This window comes from Tauraco erythrolophus, chromosome 7 (assembly GCF_009769465.1).
Source record: "Tauraco erythrolophus isolate bTauEry1 chromosome 7, bTauEry1.pri, whole genome shotgun sequence".
Classification (NCBI taxonomy): domain Eukaryota; kingdom Metazoa; phylum Chordata; class Aves; order Musophagiformes; family Musophagidae; genus Tauraco; species Tauraco erythrolophus.
The window spans coordinates 58928959-58953026 of NC_141471.1; the positions used below are offsets into that span (position 1 = coordinate 58928959).

A 24068-nucleotide genomic window follows, 5' to 3' on the forward strand; every position below is an offset into this window, starting at 1 on the left:
AGTCTTTCTAGACAGAGAGTAAGATATACTTAAGAAATATGATAATAACTTTAAAAAAGCAAAAATTTTGTTTCATAGTTACAGGTTTCATTATTTATTTAGTAGCTAGTTCAATAATTTCAATAATTCTACTAGGCCTGAACAACAGCTCCACTTGAAAAGAAAACCACAAAAGCATTCACAAAACTGAATGAGTGCAACTTTTTGTGCATGTGCTTGTCAGGGGCTGATATCTTGTGTTATCCAGCGTTTGTTTAGCAGAATCTTATCAATGATTTCATGAGCTGTTTGTTGGGCAGAAACATTCTAAGAGGAGATGCCACAGTCAAAGCCACAGTTTAGAGAGAAAAACAACTGAATAGCAACACGAAAAGGTTGAATTGTATCTTCAGAAACACGTTTATGCATGCTTATTCACTTCCACTTACCCATGAAAACAATGCACAGCCAGTTCATGTAAACACCAACCCAGAAACATACAGAATGACTCAAAGTGTCCTTGTGCAAGAGCTCAAACAGGCACTTACTTTACAGCAGTGCATGCTCCTCCCACCCTTTTTGCACATCAGTGCAGGCTTTAGGGGAAAGGGGCCTTCCTATACACTGAAAACGCACAGCTCATCTCAGATTCGCCATTCCAGCTTTTCCAGTTTGATTTCAAAATTAACAAAACCTCGAGTTTTAATATTTATGCCTTAGAAACAGTATACTCTTGCACACCAACTGCATTCCTCCTCCTCACAACTTCACACGTGAACTTTCTGCCTGTTGCACGCTGCTCTCTCTAAAGCAGCAGGCAATTCTTGCCACAACAGCTCAGGAGTAGTTGAGAAAGCAGCTGGGTGCGCAGCACAGAGCCAATCAATGTAATTACTCCAGCAAAAGCTACTACCTATCGCTGTTACTTGTAGGAAGATAGTTAGAATCATAAAACCTATCCATAATGCCTTAAACATAGTGGCTCCTCTCTCTTCATTTATGGGAATTCATTTTCATTTCCTGGATCACTGCGCTGCGAATGCTTCCAATGGACTGCACAACAGCTACAGTTTAAATACTTTTTAAACAGAGAGTTGCTGCTCAGCGCGGGGATGGGTGGTTTGTTTGCTGTAACAGAGCAGCTGCATTAGCTTCCCTGCATGTATCCTTACAACTTCCACAGTCTGGGAGCAGATGGAAAACGATTTACAGACCTTTAACAGCACTTGATACTATGTTTGTTTTCTGCACATTCAGGCTTGAGAACAGGGCTGCCAGGACAACATCCCCAGGCAGAGGGGAAGTCTCCTAGAGCACCAAGGAAGGGACCCAGGACAACGCATGAGCAAGCTAGGACAGACTCAAGCATAGCCGAATTGGTACTGAGGGTTCTAGAACTTCGCAGTCACTCGTCTCCCCCTCTCCAGGTACTTCAGCATTTCAGGATCTGATCTTTAATGAATATAAATGCTGGGGAGCAACTTCACCAAGACAGTGATACATACATAGCAACCAGAGTTGACATGAGCCCATGTGCTTCCACAGAAAGAGACGCTAATGAACCAGGCTGGAGCTGGCACACAGACCTGTTGCCAACTTAGCAAGTAAATCCTGTCCTGTTCGAAACCAGATTCTGTTCAGAATACGAGCCTTTTGGAGAGACCACTTGCTCTCTCCAGTGGTACTATGGATCTTGCACAACTACATTCATGCTGCCATTTTGTCATATTTGCCCTTCCATCTTTGCCACTCCTTAATGCTTTGACAGTGTGCATCTTGCAGGGGAAGCATCCCCCGTCTCCCCACACAGTCTCAGAGGATGCTGATTTTCCAGAGGACAAGGCAAAGCAGAGCAGAAATGGATGCAGAGAAACATCACACTGATGTGGAAACAGCCATAAGTTCTCCTCCAGAATAATCCAGCAGAAAGGAGCCAAATTTCTGAATATAGATAGGCCTTATGAATAAAGCAGGAAAGCCTTTTCAGCAAGAGCAAAAAATGCTGTTTATTCTGGACATAACAGTCTGGCAGTTTAAACATCTGCAGCTGTTTAAATGCACACTCACTTCTCTTTCCAAGTTCCCCAGAAACACCGCACACTACATTGATATATTATATACACAAAGGCATTTACATGTGTTGGAGAGCAAATTCCTTGGAGAAGTCACTCTGCGCCGCAGCATAAACACCGTACACCGCCGAGGTGGAAGTTGTTAGTGTATCTTACCAGTAGGTCAGTCAGCGATTCCATCTGTCTTTTTGACAATTTGTTCACAGTTTCCCAGTTCTCTTGCGCTTTCCTGTCCGGTGAAACCCCTTGGAACACACCAGGATTGCAGGTTACCTTTTCTTCAGTGTTGTGCAAAGGCTAACCATAGAGCAGAGGTGTTTTTTTTTTTTTCCACGAGGCCAAATGAACATTCCTCCACAGTTCCTTCCTAACAGAGCTGGTAAATTCCCAATTTTAAATTCAGAGCAGCTCCAGCCAAGTCCCTCAGCAGCGGCTCCTTTTTAAGAGGGGTTAAACAGCCTCACATCCCATTGGTTTCAATAGGAGATGAAGATGTCTGGCCCCACTGTGTCACATGGTCCATGTATGGTTTGTGCACTGGAGCCTGTTTCAGGCACTAGATACACTGATAGCAGAATCCAGTCTTTTCATTTCTGTTGCTTAAATCAAAGAAATCAGAAATGAGGAAAACAGTTTTAACCCATCCCACCCTTCTGTGCCTTTCCTTGTCAGCTCCTTATGTCCCTTGTTAGCAAAAGGAGTTGTGTAATGCCAAGACAAGAGGTGGCAAAATTCAGATGACGCAAAAATAATAGACACCACAGAAGAAATCCTCAGAAAAGTCTTCATTCATGACATGGAATAGAGATGCCAAAAAAAACTTGCTAAAGAACCAGTCTTATTTTCTTTCCTGAAAAGCTCGAAGCCTGTACAAGCAAAGTGACTGCACATTTTAAATGGATTTAATATCCTCCTCAGGACTCAACTTACACAGTTGAAAATGCAAAGGGCAAAATTCTGACTTCGCTGACTTAGTTCTTGGCCCTCTACAGCAGTGTTCTTCAATGTGGACTGTGCAAGACAATCCATTGGGGTGCAGAAAGAAAAATTTTTTTGTACCCCAATAAAGTTGAAATATATTTTCTAAATTGTCTCTATTTCATCTCCTCCTTTTTTATTATCTCTTTTTGTGTATGCTTTACGATGTACATATTACTACAGTAGTACATACATATAACTTAGCAATAAATGTACATATATTGGGGGTGCATGCTCAAAAGCTTGTTACAGATAGAAGTTCACAGTCAAAAGTTTGGTGACCACTGCTCTACAGGTGTTATTATGGTTTACTTGGGAACACTGTCACACCAAATTGTTTTGCTAGGTTTAATAAAATTGCCTTTAAAATACTGTCTCTATTAATTAGTACTTTCATCATTAATGTAAGCCCTACGAAAACAACAAAAACAACTGCTTCTGTGGTCACATTTCCTTCTTTCCTTTATGACTCCAAAACACAGAACAACTGCCCCGCAATTCACTGAAAAAGTTATCATGAATAGAACATATAATGCCACATTAACAAGTTAGCAGAATGAAAAAGGGAAGGAAGAGACTGGAAACACATCCTCAGGCAGTACACATTATCACAGCTCTGGTTTCCAGAACAACACTGTCCACAACAGATGCCTACACAAAATTGAATGGGATAAAAACAGGGCACAAACCAGCCACGTGCTAAATCAAAGATCTCATACGATCTCATTTAAATGATATAATCTCTAGGTAACTCTAGTGCTGCTGTACTATCTCAGTCTGTACTCAGATACACCTACAAAGGCTGTTAAAATTTTTTCCCTTCATACTGATATTATGCTGAATTCCATCTCCTAAATCCTTACCCAAACAAAATTTCCAAGGATGAAATCACCAGTAAGTGAAATCCTAATGAGTCCGAGTGGGCCAAGATCTCACCCCTGGAGCTCTTGAACATCCCACTCAAAGGGGAAAGGGATGTGATCGCATTTTGGGGTTATATTAAGACAATGCCATTTAGAACAGCTCACTGTTCAAAACATTTGCTAAATAATAGAGCGTGTGTTATTTTAAGAAAGCTTCCTTTTAAAAAAAAAACCATTTTAATGTTTCAACAGTGTATTACTAAATAAACTGACAAAACATCTCAGAACTAACATAAACGTGCAATTTTAATGCCTTCTAATCACACAAATCAGCACAAGATTTTTGTACTTGTGCATGACCTTCTTCAAATTATCTCTCCATTTTGGCTGAATCAGAATGAGCCTGGGCTATTTGATAAAAAACACTAAGTGTGTGAAATGAGGGGCCCTCATCGCTTCTGCCAGACTCCTCTTGACAGAATGATGATAGAAGCATCACATCCCTGGGAGAGTAAATGCAAACTGACAAGAGATGAGCCTTTAGATGTTGAATATAATCTTGAATTGTGCTTGAAGTGTCTTATTATCTTGTCTTTTGATGTCTGAAGGGGTGGCTCATTGTTAGAAAAAGGAAAGCCCTTGCACATCTTTGCCATCTTTAAAAATTGTTTGGCCTTTAACAACTGCTTTTCCAACTAATGTCCATTTCTCCTGACAATAAATATGGCAGGTCGTCAGCAAGTGACAAACAATTTACTTTACATGCCAAGCTTTTATGGTTTTTGAGAGCTCATGTGGAAGCATATTTTAAAAAGCAGTGGGAAATTAGCACCATTACAAATGTTAAGATGGCTGCGTGTGTGGCTATTCATTACTGCCACGCTTCTGTTTTAAAGTCCTGTCTTTCCTGCATTCAGACTGCTCTTCAAGTTCTTTATTTATCATTGACTAAAAATAGTCAATGAAAAATAAAGAGCAAGAAGCAATTTTCTTCTGCTCTAAAAAAGCACTATTATAGATACAGTGCATGGGTAATGCATAAAATCATATTTATTAATCATAACAAATCAATATCAGTGGTGGTATGGCACCGTATACCTGTACTGCAGACCTTCACAATCACATCACTGTTTTTTCCACCTTCAACCAGCTTGACTTTTTTTTTTTAAACTTAAAAGTTTAATGACGAATCAGATCAATATGATTCCTTAGCAACTAAATCACAGGCGCACTAGTTTTTCCTGTCACAGCACCAGTTTTGCTAAAGCAGTCAAGTTCTTTTTTCAGGTCTCCGTCACTCTGAGAATCCATAAGAATTCTCAAATGGATCATAAACTGTTACAGGGTTCAGGTTATTGTATCATTATAAAAACGTATTGATACAGTACAGGTGACAAGACATGCAGCTCTTGTGCTCGTCTATTACAACCATCTGAATACTGTAAAAAATAGCAGATATAAACAAAATAAAACAGCAGTAAGCTGTCTTCTAGGGAACCTGATTGTTCTGTGGTTTTTGGTTGTGTGTGGTGATGGTTTTTTTTAAACTGTTTTAACCTGGTTTGAAATATAGCAGTTAGACAAACCCACTGAGCAGAGAATACAAAACCAGAAGAATGGGTTATTAAAAATAAATAACCAAAATCCTGACCAGAGGCTAGAAATGCATTTTTTTTTCCAAATCATTTCAAGAAAGGACCTGATCCAGTTCTTTCTAATAGGCATAAATATTTTGCTCCTGAGTTTTCAGACAGTATAAAGCTAAACTGTCCCTCCAGCCCTCCATCTCCCTTCCAGTACAGCCCCAGACAGCCCCACTGCCGGCAGGATGCTCTGTGTTGTAACACTCTGAACGCACAGCAGCCTTCACACCAGACAAGGCTCTGCCACCAAAAAGCAGGCTTGAAATAAATTAAGTGCTATTCAAAATACACCAGCCATCACTTTGCACGAGCGAGAGAACAGCGATGTGAGAAAGGCTCAGCCCCCAAACTCAATCCCTTTGAGCTCCAGGGTCACAAGCCCGAGTCCCACAGATCCAAAGTTGCTCATCGACTAGGACATCTCATCTGAGTAAACCTTTGCATCATCTGGTCCCTCTTTTATTCATTGCCTCATAAAAGCAAAGACATGTGGGAGGTGGGGGAGAGTGAGCAGGACCAGCTGATTGAAGGATTTTTTTTTTTGTCAGCAAGTGTTATGAGAAGGTTCACTGTGCTGTATCCTGCAGTTAAAATAAGGAGACTGAAAGCAATGCATCAAATCCCAGCCAGAGCCACACTCCTTCACACTCCTCATACCAAAACCCACAACTCGAATGACTTATGCAGTTACTTTTCTTGCTGGATATTATCATTAAATTTACTGTGCTTACAAGAATAAAGTATATTCAATTAGTTGAAAAGAATATTTTAAAAATATTTTCTTTTTCTGCTTTCTTCCAGTTGTAAATTTCATTTTTCCTTCAGAGAGATTTGTGACTTGCAGTGCCAAGTATTCATGATTTCAGGCAAGGCAGCATAAGAAAGGAGGAGGAACATCAAGCCTGTATATTTACAATCACCTTTGAGCTCATATCTGCCAAATTCCACCTCCCCATCTTAATCACTAGTCATGTTTTTGTTTCAGTAATAACTATCATTCATGGTCCTTAATTACTTTTTAAGGTCTAATTATGACAATTCACTTTACTTATCCCATAAACATCCCCTAAAAACTTCTCCACCTTTATGGAAGCTTTACCCAGGTACCAACACGCTGCCTCTGTCCCGCAGCAGGTCGGATGCCATTCCTGCCACAGCTTTTGCCCATTTCCCCACGGCACAACAGTGGAGGTGGAATCGCAGAGCATTTGCAGCACACATGCAGACCTGGCACAGCATGACAAACCCACAGCAGCTCTGGGACTGGTTCAATAACGCATCTTTTGTGAAATATGAAGGCAGCACAATGGCCGAGTGGTTGCTCCTTCCTGTCAGCACAGTTGCTTAGCTGATTTTAGCCCCACAACACGTGAAGATGTAGAACAGTGACCACATTAGAGAGGTGGAGGCCACGGACTGGCATGCAAGTGTTGATAGGATGAATACCCTGTTGAAATCCATGGTCCTTCCTGTGTACGTAATGGATGGTCACCTGAGACCTGTCAGAATCAAGCCTCATGTTTATTCAAATCACTGAGCAAACATGACATCTCTCCACCATGCGAATAAATCCTAATTGTATGCAAAAGAAAATACAAAAACTGCCCCATATTGTATTTGCTCAAGAGATTAAACTGAATTCAAATGATCTTTCTTCCTCTCCAGTTAATACTGTGTTATCTCAAGAAATAATTACACATGCTTAATAGTACAATATATTAAAGTATGCCTTAAGGTATATTTACTGAAAAGCAATTTTGGCTTCTTGATTAAACACAGGTTTTAGATCATCCTCTTCAAGGAACAACCACCCCCCTGCTCCCAACTCTAAGCTTCAAACAAAGCACGGAAACCTAAAGCCAACCTCAACAGCACAGAGGCTAAAATGCACTCAAGTAGACCTGAGCAACAACTGCCTGTGCACAGCTGTATGTTTCCAGCTGTGCACACACCCTGAGCAGAAGGAGAGAGGGGAACAGCTCCAGACATGGCTGTAAGGAAGGAGTGGGGCAGAAAGGAAAGGTGGCACTTTTGTTTTCACTGGCCCCTCTACTTCATCAGCCTTGGCACACGTGAGGAGAACAACAGGCTAGGCTGTGTGTCCAGGGTGGCCTGGGAAAGGATTTCCTTTACCTTCTGCTGGAAGGCAGTTGACTGCTAATAACTCCTTATTCAACAACTTAAAAACAAGATTTTAAAGAGAGAGACTATGCTAGACAGGAGACTAAGCTAGAACATGGAAATGACTTAAGAGAATCTCTAATGGTCAAACCTTAAAACCACCGTCTGACCCGAAAAGCACAAAGATGGTTTTAAAAGCCAGTATCAACATGCTTCTATAAACTCCAAGCTAGTTTTCAAGGATCTAATCTAAGGATAGATTGCTGTAGCGAATACTGCTCTTAATATAGGAAAAATCTTTATTTCTTATTTGTGTAACATTCAAATCTTCAGAGTAACACATGGAATCGTTCTAGGACTCAATTTTTTTTCATTGCATTAAAATAATTTATATAATACTCCAGTCACACAGGCTGATAATTTTTATAGATATCTAAAATATATATAACTTTTGTAATAACTTTCAGGTAGCACGACTGCTCTGTCTTGTGAAACATAACATTTTTTTTAAGACAACTTCAAACTGTTCAGGAATTAAAATGATGGTTTACCTTTCTCAAAAGAAAGGACATCTGATAAGCAAAATAAAACTCCCACTCTCTCAACAACTCTTTTGGTATATTCTGAAATAAAAACAGAAATCCAAACTATGGACTATCAGTAGTTTAGCATTAAAGAAAAATGTTTTAGAGTGGCAGAGGCGTGGTTTGTGCATCGATTTGGTAGATGTAGATATCCCTGGAATATCTAGAGAACAAACCCAATTTCAGTCTCTCTGAAAACAGCAGGTTTTTTTTAGCCAGACGGTATGAGGTACTATTCTTCTCTCTATGACCTCTGCTTTCCAAGTAGAAGGGCTTAGTCCTGTTTCCGAGAGCATCAAAGCAGTATCGCAACATAAAGCAGGGCACGTCACAATACAAATCTTTTTGTTTCACATCGATATTGATTTTGATTTTTATATGGTGGAACAAAGAGAAACAAGACTTCACATGAACAAATATCAAACCATTTCCATGACAAAATAATATTCCTGTTGAAGCCCACAAATTACGACATTTAATTTTCTTCTGTTTTTGCCCCTATTCAGCACTAATTTTCTCATTTAGTTGTCATTTTCATGTAACTTCTACCACCGAGCTCCTCAGAAATTATTTTCCTAACTTGGAAAATAGTGTTATTTTGGTAGTACTAATGGTAGTTATATAAAAAAAAATCAGAAAATAAACCATTAATGGAAGAAACATGAATATACTGAACTGCAATTAAATACAAGTACAAAAGCCCTAAAGCTGATCTTCCCATCCTTTGACCATCTCTCCCCTAAGAAAAGGGCCACAGGTGATGGATGCAACAGGAGAAACAGGTTAGCAAGGAAAAAAAATTAAAACAAAGACCCCCCCACAAACGTCAGAAAGAACAAAACCTAGGACGACAACACAACAAGTAAAATCAAGTGCTACATAGGATATTAAAGAGAAAAATGATCCACAAGAGAATGGCAACTCTTACTATGAGCTTCCTACAGCTACCTCTGCCTTTAGATATTTTTAAAAAATTTATTAACCTGACAGCAGGAAACTTTATACAGATTGCCCCCTGACAGGGTGTCAGCTTGGTATAAGCACTTGCTATCTCTTTGTTTAGCATAAGGAAATCAAGAGAGGTGTTAAGTGGTGCCACGTGCACATTTGGGCAATTCTAACTTGGCCTCCATCTGCCTCACCGGCATGTTTCCGTGGAAAACTTGCTTAATCATGTGAAGTCCAATAGAAACAACCAATCCTCCTTCTGTCTCTTTTCTATGTTTGCTTCCCTTTTAATGTGCGAGTGTCTGATCTATTATTAATCTCAAAACACACACCGGCAAGGTTATCAATCAAAGAAAGTAGCAGTTCTTTCACAAATTACCTGTTTACTGTCTAGTAGCCAGCAAGTCCCCTTTGAAACAGCCAGCCATTTATGTTGCTTTTAAACAAGTTGGTTTGCTGTTATTTTTATAGCTTCAGAGACAGGGAGAAGAAAGATTAACTAATTAAAAATGAACGATTTGTCATTCAGTCATACCAATTACGTATTAGAATTTCATTTTTTTTTCCTTCCCTCTCTAATGTTAGTTATTCTGTATATAAATACAGAAAAATCAGACTTCAAGCTTCATTTAAGAAACACATAACACATGCTTAGCTTAAAATTTAGCAAAGAAGTAACCAGAATTTCATGAGAATGAACAGAATTGTCTTTAAAAAAACCCACAATTAACCTTCTCCACACTCAAAATAGCTTCTGTTGTTTGTTTGCTTTTTTTTAAATAGGCTGTCTTTGTCACAATTCAGGCACAGCAATAAAAGACTGATTTATTTCCATGCAAGCAAGGGAATTTATAAGCAGGGCTGCAATATTGTCCTTTATCAGTCCAATATTGCTTTCACCAAAGGTTAAAGGAGTAAGAATCCAGTCCCCTCAGAGTTGGAATGTACGTGCTAGCATCAGTACCACCGCTGCCTGAGCCACCTGCAGTACCTAGGCACAGCAGGAACGCTGAGCTAAGGATGGATTTTCTATCTCACCATTGCATCATCCTTTGTGTTTAAATACTCATAACATCTTTTTAGGCTTTAATGGACGTTTACTCCCCATTCAAAAGTGCATCCCCCACTGACTTCAATAACAACTCCACTGAGGAATCAGACGATAACGTTATTCAGAGTAGTTATTTTAGCCCCTAACCGTTTGCAAACACCTATTTAAAAACGCACATGTCAAATATATCCCTCAGAAATAACAATCGATCACGTAGTCAGATTTTCAGATTCTTTGAAAACTTATTTGTTAATTGAGCAAGACACCACTATGTTTTCCAAAACAGATTTACAAGCCTGTATAACGACCCAGTTCTATAAACATGTCACCATTAGCATTCCTCGTTGACATGGTCTTCGTAGTGAAATAACACTCCTAATCCAGAGGTTGCTTGCTTTAATAAAGTTGCCAGTTGTTCAAGCACTAGCAGGATCCGTCCTATGGCCCTTACGGATGGGCATGTATAACCGACAGTGTCTCAGAACAAAGCATCCACAACATGGAAATAACTGAATAAAATCATGTGAAGAGACAGAAATCTTTATATGCAGATTAAACATATTGGAAATGATTGCTGCGTTTTAAAGGCGGCTCTGGTTTAAATATCGAGACCACTGGGGCCATGAACTTCCCTATCGGAACAGAAATATCCACTAGAGCTTTAAAATGCAGCAAAAGCAAACACCGATTGCTTTCTTCACTGAAATTACCAAAGCTTATTAACATGTTCCTTATGGGCAAAAACCTTAAAGGCCTTTAAAATTTGAGGATATAACCAGAACACCGAGAACCGCCCTTAAATACACTGATGAAAGCAAAGCTCTTACTCTGAAGTCCCTTTTTCCCCCACAGGCTAGATATGCTGTTAATGACAATAATGTGAGCTTCCTCGCAGCAACCTGGCAATGACCTCTGCTCTGACCTGCAGAGACCACTGTCTCAAGAGGTAAAAGACAATTTAGTCCTTTATCCTTTGTAACTGAAATGACTCCAAGTGCCATAAATTCTAATCAAGGCAACTCCAATTTAAAAAAAAAAAATAAAAAAATGGGATAACATATGTTTCCTTAAAGAGCAATACAAGAGATCTACTAGCAAAAAACAATCAACTAGAAAGAAGTTCTGCCCTGTTCCGCTACAGCGTATACGTGCACGCTCATATAGAAAGATTTCATGCAGTTCTGAAAGGGTAGCAATACGGGAAAGGAAAACAAAATCCCAAAACGGAGGCAGGGGTTTGAAAATAAACCCTTATTTATGGAAATGTGTGCAGATTCATTTAACCCACATATCTCTGCTCTGTATTTCAGGCGTACGTGGCATCGTGAAAAAGCAAAACTCTGGTAGTGAACCAAATGCAACCAGAATCTTCAGACCCAGCACAGGCAACCTCAGGTTTAATTTCACTGGAACAAAACCTTGCCAGCAAAAAAAAAAAAAAGGTTAGCAGTCAATTTTTTCAGTTCTGCAATTATTAAATAGGAAACACTTGTGCTCCACAGGTAAAAGCTTGGTCTTGCACTTGCTCTATCCTCACAGCTCACTTTATGTCAGTAAATTCGATGCACAGAACTAGAGACTCCATCTCGAAGAGCAACTTTTTATAGTACAACAAAATCACCTTCGCATGCCAGTGCATTCGCAGCTTGCTTTTTACCACCATCTAATTATGGCACAAATTATCTTCAATTAAGGATGAATTAAGCACTGGATGTAACTCCAGGAAAGCCAGCCTCAGTCCACAGGGGCTTTTGGTGCTTGCACTAGTCACTAGGATTTGCACTGTACAGAGAACATTGTGCATGACATATCCCTGCTGTCTGTACCAACTTTTGAACCCCAACAGATATAATATTACACAGCTAAACACAAAGGGGGGTGTGTTTCTTTTTTTTACTAAGATTTTTTCAGACCAATACTTGACAACTTACTCTAAGCTTGTTTAAAGATACTGTATAAAATAGCAACCACGATTAATTAATTTAGGATCAAATCCCCACATGTTTATTCAAGTGAAGCTCCTACTTAGTGTTAACAAAAGCTTTCTCTAGTCAGAGCTGTGGCATTTGGCCTGGATTACTATTTTGAAGTACACTGAAGAGTAAGACAAGTTGATCTGAAAACATCACCAGGATTGTCAACAGCCAGACTCAGTTTCTCTGTGTCTTAATGACATCATACGATTAAAATAGGAGACAATGCTCCACAAATGTTTTAAAGAATAAATAATACTTCACAAGATCTCTTGCAAAATAACTTCGCCTGATACTGCTCAGCAAAACCCGGATTTCTGTAACTGAAACACCGTAGCCGTGCTAACGCCACACTTCAAAACATTACTGCTGAGCTAACGTGTTTCAGGATAGAGTCCTTTACCAACACTTTGCACTTCAGAAAGGCTTTTCACCATGTCTTTGACACTCTCCTTGTTTCACAATTTCAGTAGCAAAAGTCTTTTGCACGCAGGTACATAGATTTCATAAAGTCTGCTGGTATAAGCACACAAGCAGAGGATTACAGATGCAAAGCCCCTGACTACTGGGCAGCCTTTTCTTTCAAAAAAAGAAAACCAAACAAAACAGAAAACCAAAACACCCCCAGAAAAAACAAACCAAACCACACCAAGCTCCAAGAGAAAGCAAGCAAGCAACCAACAAGCAAGCACTACTCCTCTCATCACAGCTGCTCCTGTCACCACTCACAGATAACTGCACCCCAGTGACCAAGTGCAGCATTCCCAGACACCTGTGCACCAGTTTCAGGTGGGAGCTATTTCAGGCCATCAGAAGTTGATCCCAGCTCACCTGGTGTTCCTGAGGCCTGAGATGCTGCAGCCTTCACCTGCTTTCTCACTGACAGCCAAGCACCCATAAGAGAAACAAAAGTTTATTGCATATCTTCCTAAGTCAAAAATAAGTATAACTAATGGTACTCCTGCCCTTTCCTCACGGGCAGCAGAGACAGTTGTTGAAGAGGTGCCATTTTTATTATTAATTGTGCTATCTGCTACCAACACAAAATATAAATACCCACTGTTTCTATGGTATGCAGTGAAATACCAAGACAAGGTAGTTTGGGAAAAAGGAGGTAGAACCTAAGGAGAGGTACAGGCGAGCAATGCAGGTCCTTGCAGAAATAAACCCATCCATCAAAAGAAGCTAAGCAGAATGCGTCTGGTGAGAAAGAAAAAAGCTCTTTGCATCTAATCATTCAACTGTTCATCTGTATGAAAATAAGACTCATGAAATATTGCCAACATGAACAAGACACCCAAATGCTGGTCTTTCATTCCAGCTAAATCCGTACCTGATTTTCACAAGTTCTTCAAAAAAGTGAAAGCAGCAGTGTAGAAAAACTTTGCACTCTATGAACCCATCTTGTCCCCTAGGCTTTCTAAAACACTGCTCCCTCTCCTGCTTAACAGTTTTTCAGCAAATTTTCACACAGCCTGTATTTAATGTTATAATGTAAAACGAAAATTTTTATCTCTGATCACATGAAAGAAAGTTGGAAGAGAAAACTGTTGATCTCTATGCCACTGCATATCAATAAGTCCACAAATAATTTAATTTCAGAGACTGCAAAGAAAGGCCCAAAGAATGCATTCCTAACATGCTATTCCTAACACTAAACAGAGAGAAACAGCTATAGAATAATGTGCCACATGAACATATCAAAGCTTTAAACAAAACCACACTTAATTATTTTAGATATTTACTGCAAATCTATCTCAAGAGATGCATCTGTGACATGAAGGCTCATCTTTATTTTAAATTTGCTCAGTTTCATCATCAAGTGTACCATAACAGTCCCACTGTCCTTTCTTTTACATCCTCAAAGTTACTAAAATTAACTGACAAGGCCTGCTGCTTAAAGATCTGTACCATCTGTCATAATTGTAACTGAACCTCAATAAAAGGTACATAAGTTCATACTGAGGCAGCCGAACTATTTCACCCACTTTTGTTTACTTGGGAACATCTTTTTAGCAGTACAAGAACAAGGCTAGCAAACACCTTATACTCACCAACAGGAACAGCACAATATATTAATTTGTAACTTTTTCATTAGCACTTTTAGGGACATAAATTATATTGGCAGTTCAGAAGGAGACAATGTTTTGTTGCACAACATTTCTATATCCCACACAGCAACTCTAATCAACGTGTCTGTGTTTATTTCACTCTCTCTGTGGAGCATCCAAATGACAATGGATCAAAAAACATCCTGCCTTTCATTACAAGATTTGCCTAATCTAAAACCAAACGAACAGACATTTCACTACCCTCAAATTAAAAGCCCATTTTTTGTTTGGTAAATGCCTTGCTCTATTTAATAGATGAACCCTAAACATCTCAGCCAATAAAATACATAAAACACAGCTGAAGATATTTATACTACTCTAGACAACTAATAGCCCTCTGAATTTTAGACATTACATTTTTTTTCCTGGATGAAATGGACTAAAACAATTATTATATGCTTTTTGAACATTCAAACTGCTAGTGGAAATTATGCTTTCCATGGAAACAAAGATTACTAAGAGAGTGCTTAAAAATGGATGTGATATTCAGTAATGGTCATTACTGTAATTCAGAAATTAAATTTTAGGATTCTTTATTATTATTTTCCCATATCTGTAGTCAAGTAGCTTAGGTGAAACGTTTTTTTCTATATCTTTTACTAAGGAGTAAAGAATATTTTAAAAGAAAATTGCATGTATTCTTTTGTTGAAAAAATCTTGCAGCTCTTACTGTAGCTGGAATACTGAAATCTGAATACTGTTACAGATTTCCTTACAGATCATGAAACGAAAACTTCAATCTTAGAAAATGGGCTCTCACCCTCTCTCCCTTAAAGCTGGATTCCCCTTTAAACGAGATCTTTTTCCCCTTCAACTTCCACCTCTAGGATCACGCAAAATAAGGAAGCGCACCATTTCTATTAAGGTTTGTTTCAAGTCGCAAATGGAAATAATTAAAAGGAAGTCCTCCAGGAGAGCCCTCCATCTAAACCCAAAATGTCACCATGTACCACACAGTGCTGCTCCAGCTCAGACATCTATCAACATCTATCACTCAAGCACGCGCCTCAACAACTCTGCTCCCTTTTCTGATTAGAGATCAGAGTTGCTTGAGTTGGCTTACCGGGTGTCACCCGTTTGAATGACAGATGTCTGTGCTGGAGTGCCACTCTTGCTGCTTTTGTTTGGATTGGGAAAGGTTACACTTATCTGGCACAATTTAGACTATTTAAAAATAAATAAAAAATCAAAAGGTAATTTATCTGCACAGGCTTTAAAAGGAATATTTCATTTCTAATTTAAATTCCAAAAACATCAGCTCCACGTGCAGTACCCTCGGTAGCCTTTGTTTACTCAGTACAGTGTTTTCCATGGGAATGTTTCAGCTCTCTTCAGCCAGCTTTATCTTTACCATATAAAATGATAACTTGTCAGTTTCATCCAGCCTTAGAAAAAGCTGGTAGCGTATCAGACACATCAGCCCTAACGCAATAAAAGACAATGAGCTGCTCCAAAAAAAGGATCACCCCCTCTATTTTTTTTTACGTTAGAGACCACGAATCAAAAGAAAATATAATACATGTCTGCAACTTGCATAAAATAAGTTGATTGTTGACAAAAGTTTTCAGGACTGACGCTGTCATTCTGGTAACCAGTTGCAACGGGAGCAGAGGGCTGTACGCCTGCACGCTCCAAGCTACTCCGCTGTACTTACAAGAAAATTGAGCCAACACAAAAAAAAAAAAGCAAAAGGAACGGGGGGAGATTGCTCTTCCGGACAACATGGTAGCAGTGAAATGAAATACCTAGACAGACTTACCGAAGAGCTTGCTGGGAGTGTCCTCGCTGTCATTTGATTCCACAGGCGCAAGCAGGGGCTCATTCAGCTCGTTGTCTGAAGTAGCTGCCTTGTCCTCACCTCTCAACTCTGCATTCATTTCACTCCGCAGTGACAGCAAGGGCTTACTGACTTGTCCAGCTATCATTGGATCCTAGGATGGGGGGGGAAAAAAAAAAAAAGAATGAGGGGAAAAAAAAAGTGGCAGCTTTGGTGTGCGTATACTCTCCCTTCCACTCCCTCTCTCTCACACACACATACACTCTCTCTCTCTCTTATCTCTGGCTGCTCCTGCTGTTATTGCTGGCTGCAGTCAAGTGAAGAGCTATTACAGATCCAATGAGTTTTCCATTACTCCCCACCCTATTAAAGCTCAACTAGCATGTGAGAGATTCAGGATGCTTTGGAGAAAAACTTCTACGAAAGCAACGTAAGAACACAGCTTTAATTGTAGGCTGTGCTTTTTTGTGTGTGTGTTTTTACACCTCATCCTGTCCTTAACATAGTAAGAAAAGAAATTCCTGTATGCTCCAACGCCACGGAAGAGGAGCGCCCTGTGAACGCTCCACAGTGATTTAAAGAGGCATCCTCAGCTGTACAACATTAACAACATCAAATACACAGCTCCTAACATTCCAGTGCTTCCATGAAAATACACAGCATCAAATAGCCATTTCATTACATACATTCAACAGAGATACAGATTTCTTTTAACCATTCCTGCCTTTGGGATACTGTGCTCCAAAAGTCCACAAACGTACACAAACACATATTTTTCTTTTAAAAATAAAGCACACAAACATTTTTTAAAGATAAAATTAGGGAAGATACTTACACAAACAGTTTGCAATTATTCTTGTGCTTGGGACATTATATCCCCTGTAAAACATTACACATATAGATATTTAAAATTTTTCTTGATGATTTACATCTGTTTTATCTTCTGCTCATTGAGGACACTTGGGGGTCAGGCATTTTTTCCAAGCACACTCTATTACTCCGTTTGCAAACTAATAGGCATAATATCATTGACAGCACGGAAACCAGAGTGAAAAAAAAACTGAAAAAAGGAAAGGAACAAGTGACCTTGTTGTGCTCTCTGGCAGCTATTTATTGCAAAGTTCATGCCTAAATGGTTCTTATGCAGAGAACAGGTGACCAGCGAGCAAGTAGGTTGGTTAGCATGTTCCCTCTGTCCCGTCCTCACATTGGTCGATGTTTGCCTACGGGTTTTTTAATGTATTCATGTCTGAAAAGTGAATTTGATATGACACATGATAATCTATGAAAATGTTAATCAATACAAATAGTTTAAGCTGTCATCAAATGCACTTCTTTAGTCAATACTCATATCGCCGAAAACAATGTCACTGCCACCAGGGCTTAATTTGCACAGCACTTAAATATTGGACTCTGTGCATCGATGCACTCCTCTTCAAATACTGTAGGTAAACACATTTTCTCCCTATTTAAGGCTGAAGCACTCAGCACGCATTTAGCTGAGCCGAATCCTCCCTTTTGAATACCTTGATAGGTCCACTGGAGGGCAAAATTAATACTTAATTGAATCTCACAGTCATCAAAATAATCAATACTTTTTTATTATTTATTCTTTACAGTCTGTTGACTGTTTCAAACCTCTGAGGGAATGGTGGAAAGGATTCATGGCTTTGAAACACTGTCATTTAACAAGGTAATTTTCAGTGGGGCATTAGGGGTTGTGAAACATATAATAAAACAAAAATGGTGCCTTATAATAGGAAGAAAGAAAAGAATTATATTTCTGCCATCTAACAAAACAGGATAAATAAAAAAGCAAGTGCGAGAGGGAGAAAGGAGGGGGGAGAGGGAGAGAAAGACTGGCTTTTGAAGGGTTTTATCATATCAAGAGCAGAGCTGAGCTTTCATAATGCTGACATTTCTCATCCTGACAATCCTAAACAAGTGGAAAGGATGAGATCGCAGATATCATCTTTCATCACATTCCCCAGCTTAAGAACCAACATGACAGCTTCTCTCCCCTTTACACTGTTAATTACTAAATAAAATACTGCTCTCTGTCAGCATTAGATTATTGCAGATAGCAACCACAAACATTACTCCATTGTTTTGCCTTTTTTTTTTTAAACCCATGATAGCTACCTTGAACTCTTCAGAAAATAAATTAGGCTTGTGTCTACATATTGTAAATATATGAAACATAATCAATTTAATCAATGTGGTCAATCCATGTTATTGTCAGGCTAAATTGCTGGTGATATATTAACATTTCATTTACTGTATTTATTAGCCAGCAACAATCTGAACATTTCTTAGATGTTTCTGAGGAGGAAACACAAGTTAATAGATTTCCTCTGCAGATGCTGTAAAAAGCCCTCTGACTTGTTTTGCTTCATATTCATATTGCATTGTGGACAGTCATTTGCCAAGGCAGAAATTTTGTTTGTTTGCTTTCATATACTAAATAATGTATTTTAGCAGATTTTGCAGCCAAAGGTCACTGTGAACACAAGATAGCATTGTTTCAGAGTCAGGGCTGCTGCTCTCAGCTTCAGCTGTTCAAAACTAACATCAAGAATGGTTCTGTAATAAACATGAAATAGGACAAAATCTGACCCTTTCATTCAAGTATTTTGGGGAGGGAACTAATCCTGCCCACAGATCTATATTGCTAATCTGACAACTAACAACAACTTAATGGAGGATGCTGAATCAGTAGGATTCTAGATTAACGTCTCAGATGCCAAATTTTGAAGTTGAATATATAGAAAACGGGAGGAAGAATAATGTAGGAAATGTGACAGCACTGGGAGAAATCTCAGCCCTTAGATGTTAGTGAATTCCCAGCAACTTCAATTAAATCCAGGAATTTACCTGTTACGCACATCAATAATTTGGCCTCATCTGGAGTACTTGGTTCATTTCTGGTTAGCCCATCTAAGAAAGATACATCAGAAGCAAATGTGCAGTAGGAACGATAAAGAGATTGAAAAGGATTCTGAATGTTTACATAAAAAAGTGAATAAGAACAAGCATGATCAAAGTATACAAAAATAGCAGGGAGAAAACATATCAGGAACTATTCACCCCACACCATCTGAGGAGACAGGGGGTCTCTACTGAAGTAGAAAAGTCATAAATCTAAAAATAAAAGACACTTTTCCAAACAGTAAGCAGTGGAAACCTGTGGAACTCATTGCTGCAAGATACTATTGAGACCTGCATTGCAGTAACCATCAACATAGTGGCTTGCATGGCTGGGCAGACTCCTAGCAGTGAATCTAAACCAGCTTTGCAAAGGGAGCCAAAGACTAGAAAAACTGAAGTAACCTAAACTGCTGCCCCCTCCCCCAGACGATATCGGAACCTGTAGTTAACCCCCAGGGTAGTGCGCTCTGTCAGGTGGTGAATGAATGACAACTTTCTGGATAAGCAGACAGATTAGGTACCGTCTAAAATTCCAGTCTACATGAAGACTAAATAAATCACTTAAATGATGGGTTGAGGGAAGGTTTGTTTCCTTCAAAAGCATACTTATAAAAAATGGGCATTTTTTAACTTCAGATTGTCTCGAGGCCTTCAATTGCTTTCCGTACTTAAGAATGTGTCTCTTTTGCAGTGAATTATGTGTGATTAAAAACTATTATTTTTACAAAAAGCATAATAAATTCTAAATCCAGTGCACAGCAAGTGATCTAGTCTGCAAAAACCCTTGGGGACCAGGGAGGTTGCTCCTATATTTCCCAATTGGCCTCCCTAAAAAAACTCCAGCTAGTTGCTATGCCAGCTGCAGAACCAGCAGCATTCTCCTCAGCCTCTGCCCACTTACAAAGCCCAGCCCAGAGAAGACCCACATCATCCGAGAGGATGCACTGAAGCAAGGAGTTACGTACGCATCTTTGGGATGTAGTCTTGCCAGGATCTGTTCTCCTCCCTGCCCTGGATGTCTGTGGGCTTGACACTCAGCGTTTGCTTTTTTTGAAAGGTGTTAAAGAGCACATTACACTTAGCGGTATAACACAGGATCTTTCAATGACCAACAGCAACACGCAAGTTTTAGCTTTTTGTACACAAGATTGAAAAGTCTAAGAATCCATAAAAACCAGCAGGATGAACTTCGTAAAAAGGGTTTATGTTTTAAGTAAGAGGCAAGGGTATGTAAAAGGGATATAACCATTTAGAACTTCAGACAGCATAACCACAAGAGCAAAGTTCCACTTACATGAGAGAACTAAGGAATTACAACCCCCTTATTCAAACTAGACCTGTATATACCACACATGTAGTGACAAATTTCACACGCATCCCTTGCAGATACTCATATAACTTGTCATCTATTTCTTGTCCAACTAGCAACAGTATTTCCAGACTTCCCTGTTTTCTACGAGGTTTTGCTGACAGTTTTGTGCAGCGCGTGGTCCTCCCTGCTGTGTGTCTCCCTTAAAGGTGGCTTAATACCTCCCATAATTCAGCTGCAAGACCTGCTACACCTCTGTTCACCTCTTCCACTCCCCAATGACTTAAACAAGCTGTTGGGCTTAATTTCACAGTAAAAATCACGTTCATTTGTGAATGTAAATTGCAGTTCTGGTTACACACCCTCTTTTAAAAGCCAAAACCTTTACCTTTTTCTTGTCTGCACCACTGTACGAGGTGGAAGGAGAACATTTATCGCCATGTTAAAAGCTTTGCCTCTGCACTTCAAGGGTAAAGGTTCAGGTTCTAAGCAGAACTATTTAGTAATCAAAGACAGCTTTAAAAGGAAACTATATGGGGTTTGTGAGAAACATGCCCTAGGCAGAAGTCTAAAACAGGAGAACAAACTACTTCTGTCCTTAATGTAGGACTTGGGTGATGATAAGGCTTTAGAAAGGCTTCATGCACTGGTTTAGCCACTGGCCTAAATTTTGTACTTACTTCACTATAAACATTGTTGGCCTGAACTTAATTACTGTTTTTAATCTTAATTAGGAGAAAAAGATTGATTGTTTTGCTTTTTATTTTGCTCTTAGTTTGAAGTTTCTTTGTACAGACTTTGTTTCTCTGGCTTAGAACTATTTCAAATTAAATGTTCTGGGTTTTTTTCAAAACATGAAAGAAATCCTGCCACCCCTCTAAGATTTTTATCTTGCACAGTCTTCTGTTTGGGACATACACAGTGCATTTGGGACATACACAGGGACATGTAACAGTTTGAGAGCAAACCCTCCAATTATACTGCCAATAAACATAAAATTTACACTATTTATACATTATTCTAATGACTACACCAAAAAAGTACTCAAATTGTAGCTTTTAAAAATTTTTAATCAAGACAGAGCACCATCACAACCTTGGATAAAGGTATTCGAAGACAGAAGGTAGCACTTAGTTTTTAAGTGAGGAATACATTAAAAAGACTACTGGGAGAGCACTGGATTTATTTTGTGTCAAGCACCAGTGAAATTGAAGATTACCTTCTCCCTTGGTCCTCTTACAAACTAGACCTTCTTCATCTTATTGCTTCTAGATGTAATCAACTTTTTTCGATAAATTAAGATTTCTCACAGACTGCATTCTTTGAGTATTTCTTCTTTAAATGTTGTTTTACCTGCTGTCACTAATGTGCTGATCTTTCCACCCCAGTCTATTCATTATCTGATTTATGCAAACTACTTTGAATCAACCTTTTGTCCCCTGCTAGCCTCTGACTACTGCTACCTGCTGGCTGTCACTTCCCTGGAAAGAGTTACAGAGAAAAATCTTATTTTCTTCACAGCCACCCGTACCACCATCCTTAGATGGATGTTTCTATATGCAAAACAAACAAGACTGCTGATACATGATCATTGATCTCCCTTCACTGCTTTCATCTTGTACTTCTATATACTGTATTACATATTTACTTCTATTACCTATATTATTCATATTTAACTTACTGAAATCTTCAGTACTGCCTCTCCTTCCTCTTACAGCAAAAAGCTGATACATCTCCAGCTCTTCTCACTCAATATGAATGTTATCACCCAAAACAGTCCCCACTTTTCTTCAGCTAAATCGATATTTATTCTTCTCATGAAAGCCTCTGTAGCAGAAAAGATAGTCCTTTTCTTCTCCCTTTTCTCCATACTAGCGTGACTTTGGACATTGTGAAGATGAGTATCACTGGAAAAGTACATCTAGTGTGAAGCTGCAGTACAGAAGAAGCACTTTCTAGTTAAACATTGTTCTAACTAACTAACCAGAGCCTAATTACACTTGAGTTATTAAAAATACTGAACTTTCACAATTTGGTTTAGAAGGTTAGAGAGGCTATCACTGTCAACCCTGTCTTCTTTCATTTAAATATTCTTCTCAGGTTAGTCAGTAATGTTAGGACAGTCTCCTTCCTTTATTTACTTAAGTCCTCTGGAAACTGAATTATTTAGTGCTGGTTAGTATAATATAGCTTCTAACAGAAAAAGTGTTTTTCAGAAACTCACGCATGTTTTAATTTTAGCTTTAGCAATCTTCAAGTTGAAATAGGCTTTTTTTAAAATCTAAGTTGCATGTGTTAATGTTCCTCCAGTTGCTGTCGTTTGAGACTGAGATACCACTACATTGCGTTTTCAAACCATACAATAAAACCCCCCACTGAAGATGTTTTCTCCCACTACTGAACTGTTTTCCCTAATGAAAATGTCTCCCACATTTCTTACACCTATAGAGAGCCAGCTGAAAGGCTCACCAGAGAAGATCTATTCACTTCACTAGCCAGGTTGCTCTGCAACATGCCAAGGAAAGGCTGCAGGATGGGAACATGCACACAGCAGCTGCACAGCAGTAAACGTCCAGGTCACCATTTGTTTTATAGGCAACTTGGGTTTAGTGCTCTACAGGTACCCCGGCAGTCATGTTGCATGCTTCAAACAGGAACGGAAGGCAAAGGATGTTGGTTTCACCATGGAAAAAGCAAGGAACAACTATATGACTGTAGGAGACCGCTGCACCTCTGGTCCAGAAAAACCATCTCTGAAACTGGCTGGGAAAGAGACTTGCATTTAATGTCCAGACTTGGTATTTTTCCTGACTCACATGGTATTTAAGAATCACTAATGCCAGAGAACACCCAGTATAGAAGCTTTACTCTAAAAGTTGCTTTCAACTCTTGGAGCTGACCTCAAAGCTTCTGATCCAATTATTCATCTGATTTAAGTATCATTCCACTCGCCTTGTTGCAAACCATTTCAACTTTACAGTTTTCTGCCACGTACAGGGTGAAGCTATAAAAAACTCTCCTCTTTCAATTAGGCTAACAGGAGTTGTAATTTTAGCCAGATTATAACGATTCCCCATTTCAGTGACATTCTGCTTGCTGCAAAGGAGCTTGCTCATCTGTGGACATGTAGCAGAAGCTTGTATGCATACAGGGGCAAAGAGCCAGAGAAGCTATTATTCTGGGAAGCTACCATGCTCCTCAAAACACATGATAAATTCTAGCACAGACCCACCAGGAGAAACAACAAGTCTTGAGAGTGGCAAGAGAAAGAATCCTACTTACAGATTCTTGCAGCCGCACAAAAGTCAACCCCATTTTTGAGAGACCAGAAGATCAGGACCTACAGATGCTGACAGGACAAAGGCAGAACAGGCAGGAACATTTTTGACTGAGGCCAACATGGAAGAATAAGCTTTCAATAGACTTTCTATCTCATTTTCTACTCTTCTGCTATCTAGTTTCCTCAAAGAAGATGACCTCAGAGAGGAATTAAATCTGAAATTAGAAGATGGTTCCTATGAGGAGTAAGACTTTGACACATTTTCTCCACAGAAGTCATGGATGATTCCCACTGCTCTGTCAGTTTTATTCTGCAGAGAGCAGCATATTAAACATACAAAACCATTCACAAGACTTCAAAACATTTCCATTATGAAGAGGATGACATTGTCTTCCATTAAAAAAATAAAAATAAACTTCCCTATATAGGTATTCATCACTCTTAGGCAAAA

The 24068-nt window shown here is 39.1% G+C and overlaps 1 protein-coding gene across 2 annotated transcripts in view; it reads right to left on the reverse strand.

The window, feature by feature from the left end:
• Nucleotides 1–24068, reverse strand: part of POU6F2 (POU class 6 homeobox 2) — a 317937-nt gene that overhangs the window by 241948 nt on the left and 51921 nt on the right. Inside the window, exon 2 of one of the 2 annotated variants that reach the window (XM_086614806.1) lies at nucleotides 16083–16254. In XM_086614806.1, the coding sequence (XP_086470932.1) occupies nucleotides 16083–16254 (172 nt within the window). Of the gene's footprint in view, nucleotides 1–16082; nucleotides 16255–24068 lie in introns of those variants that run through there. The other variant, XM_086614807.1, reaches the window with a different exon arrangement.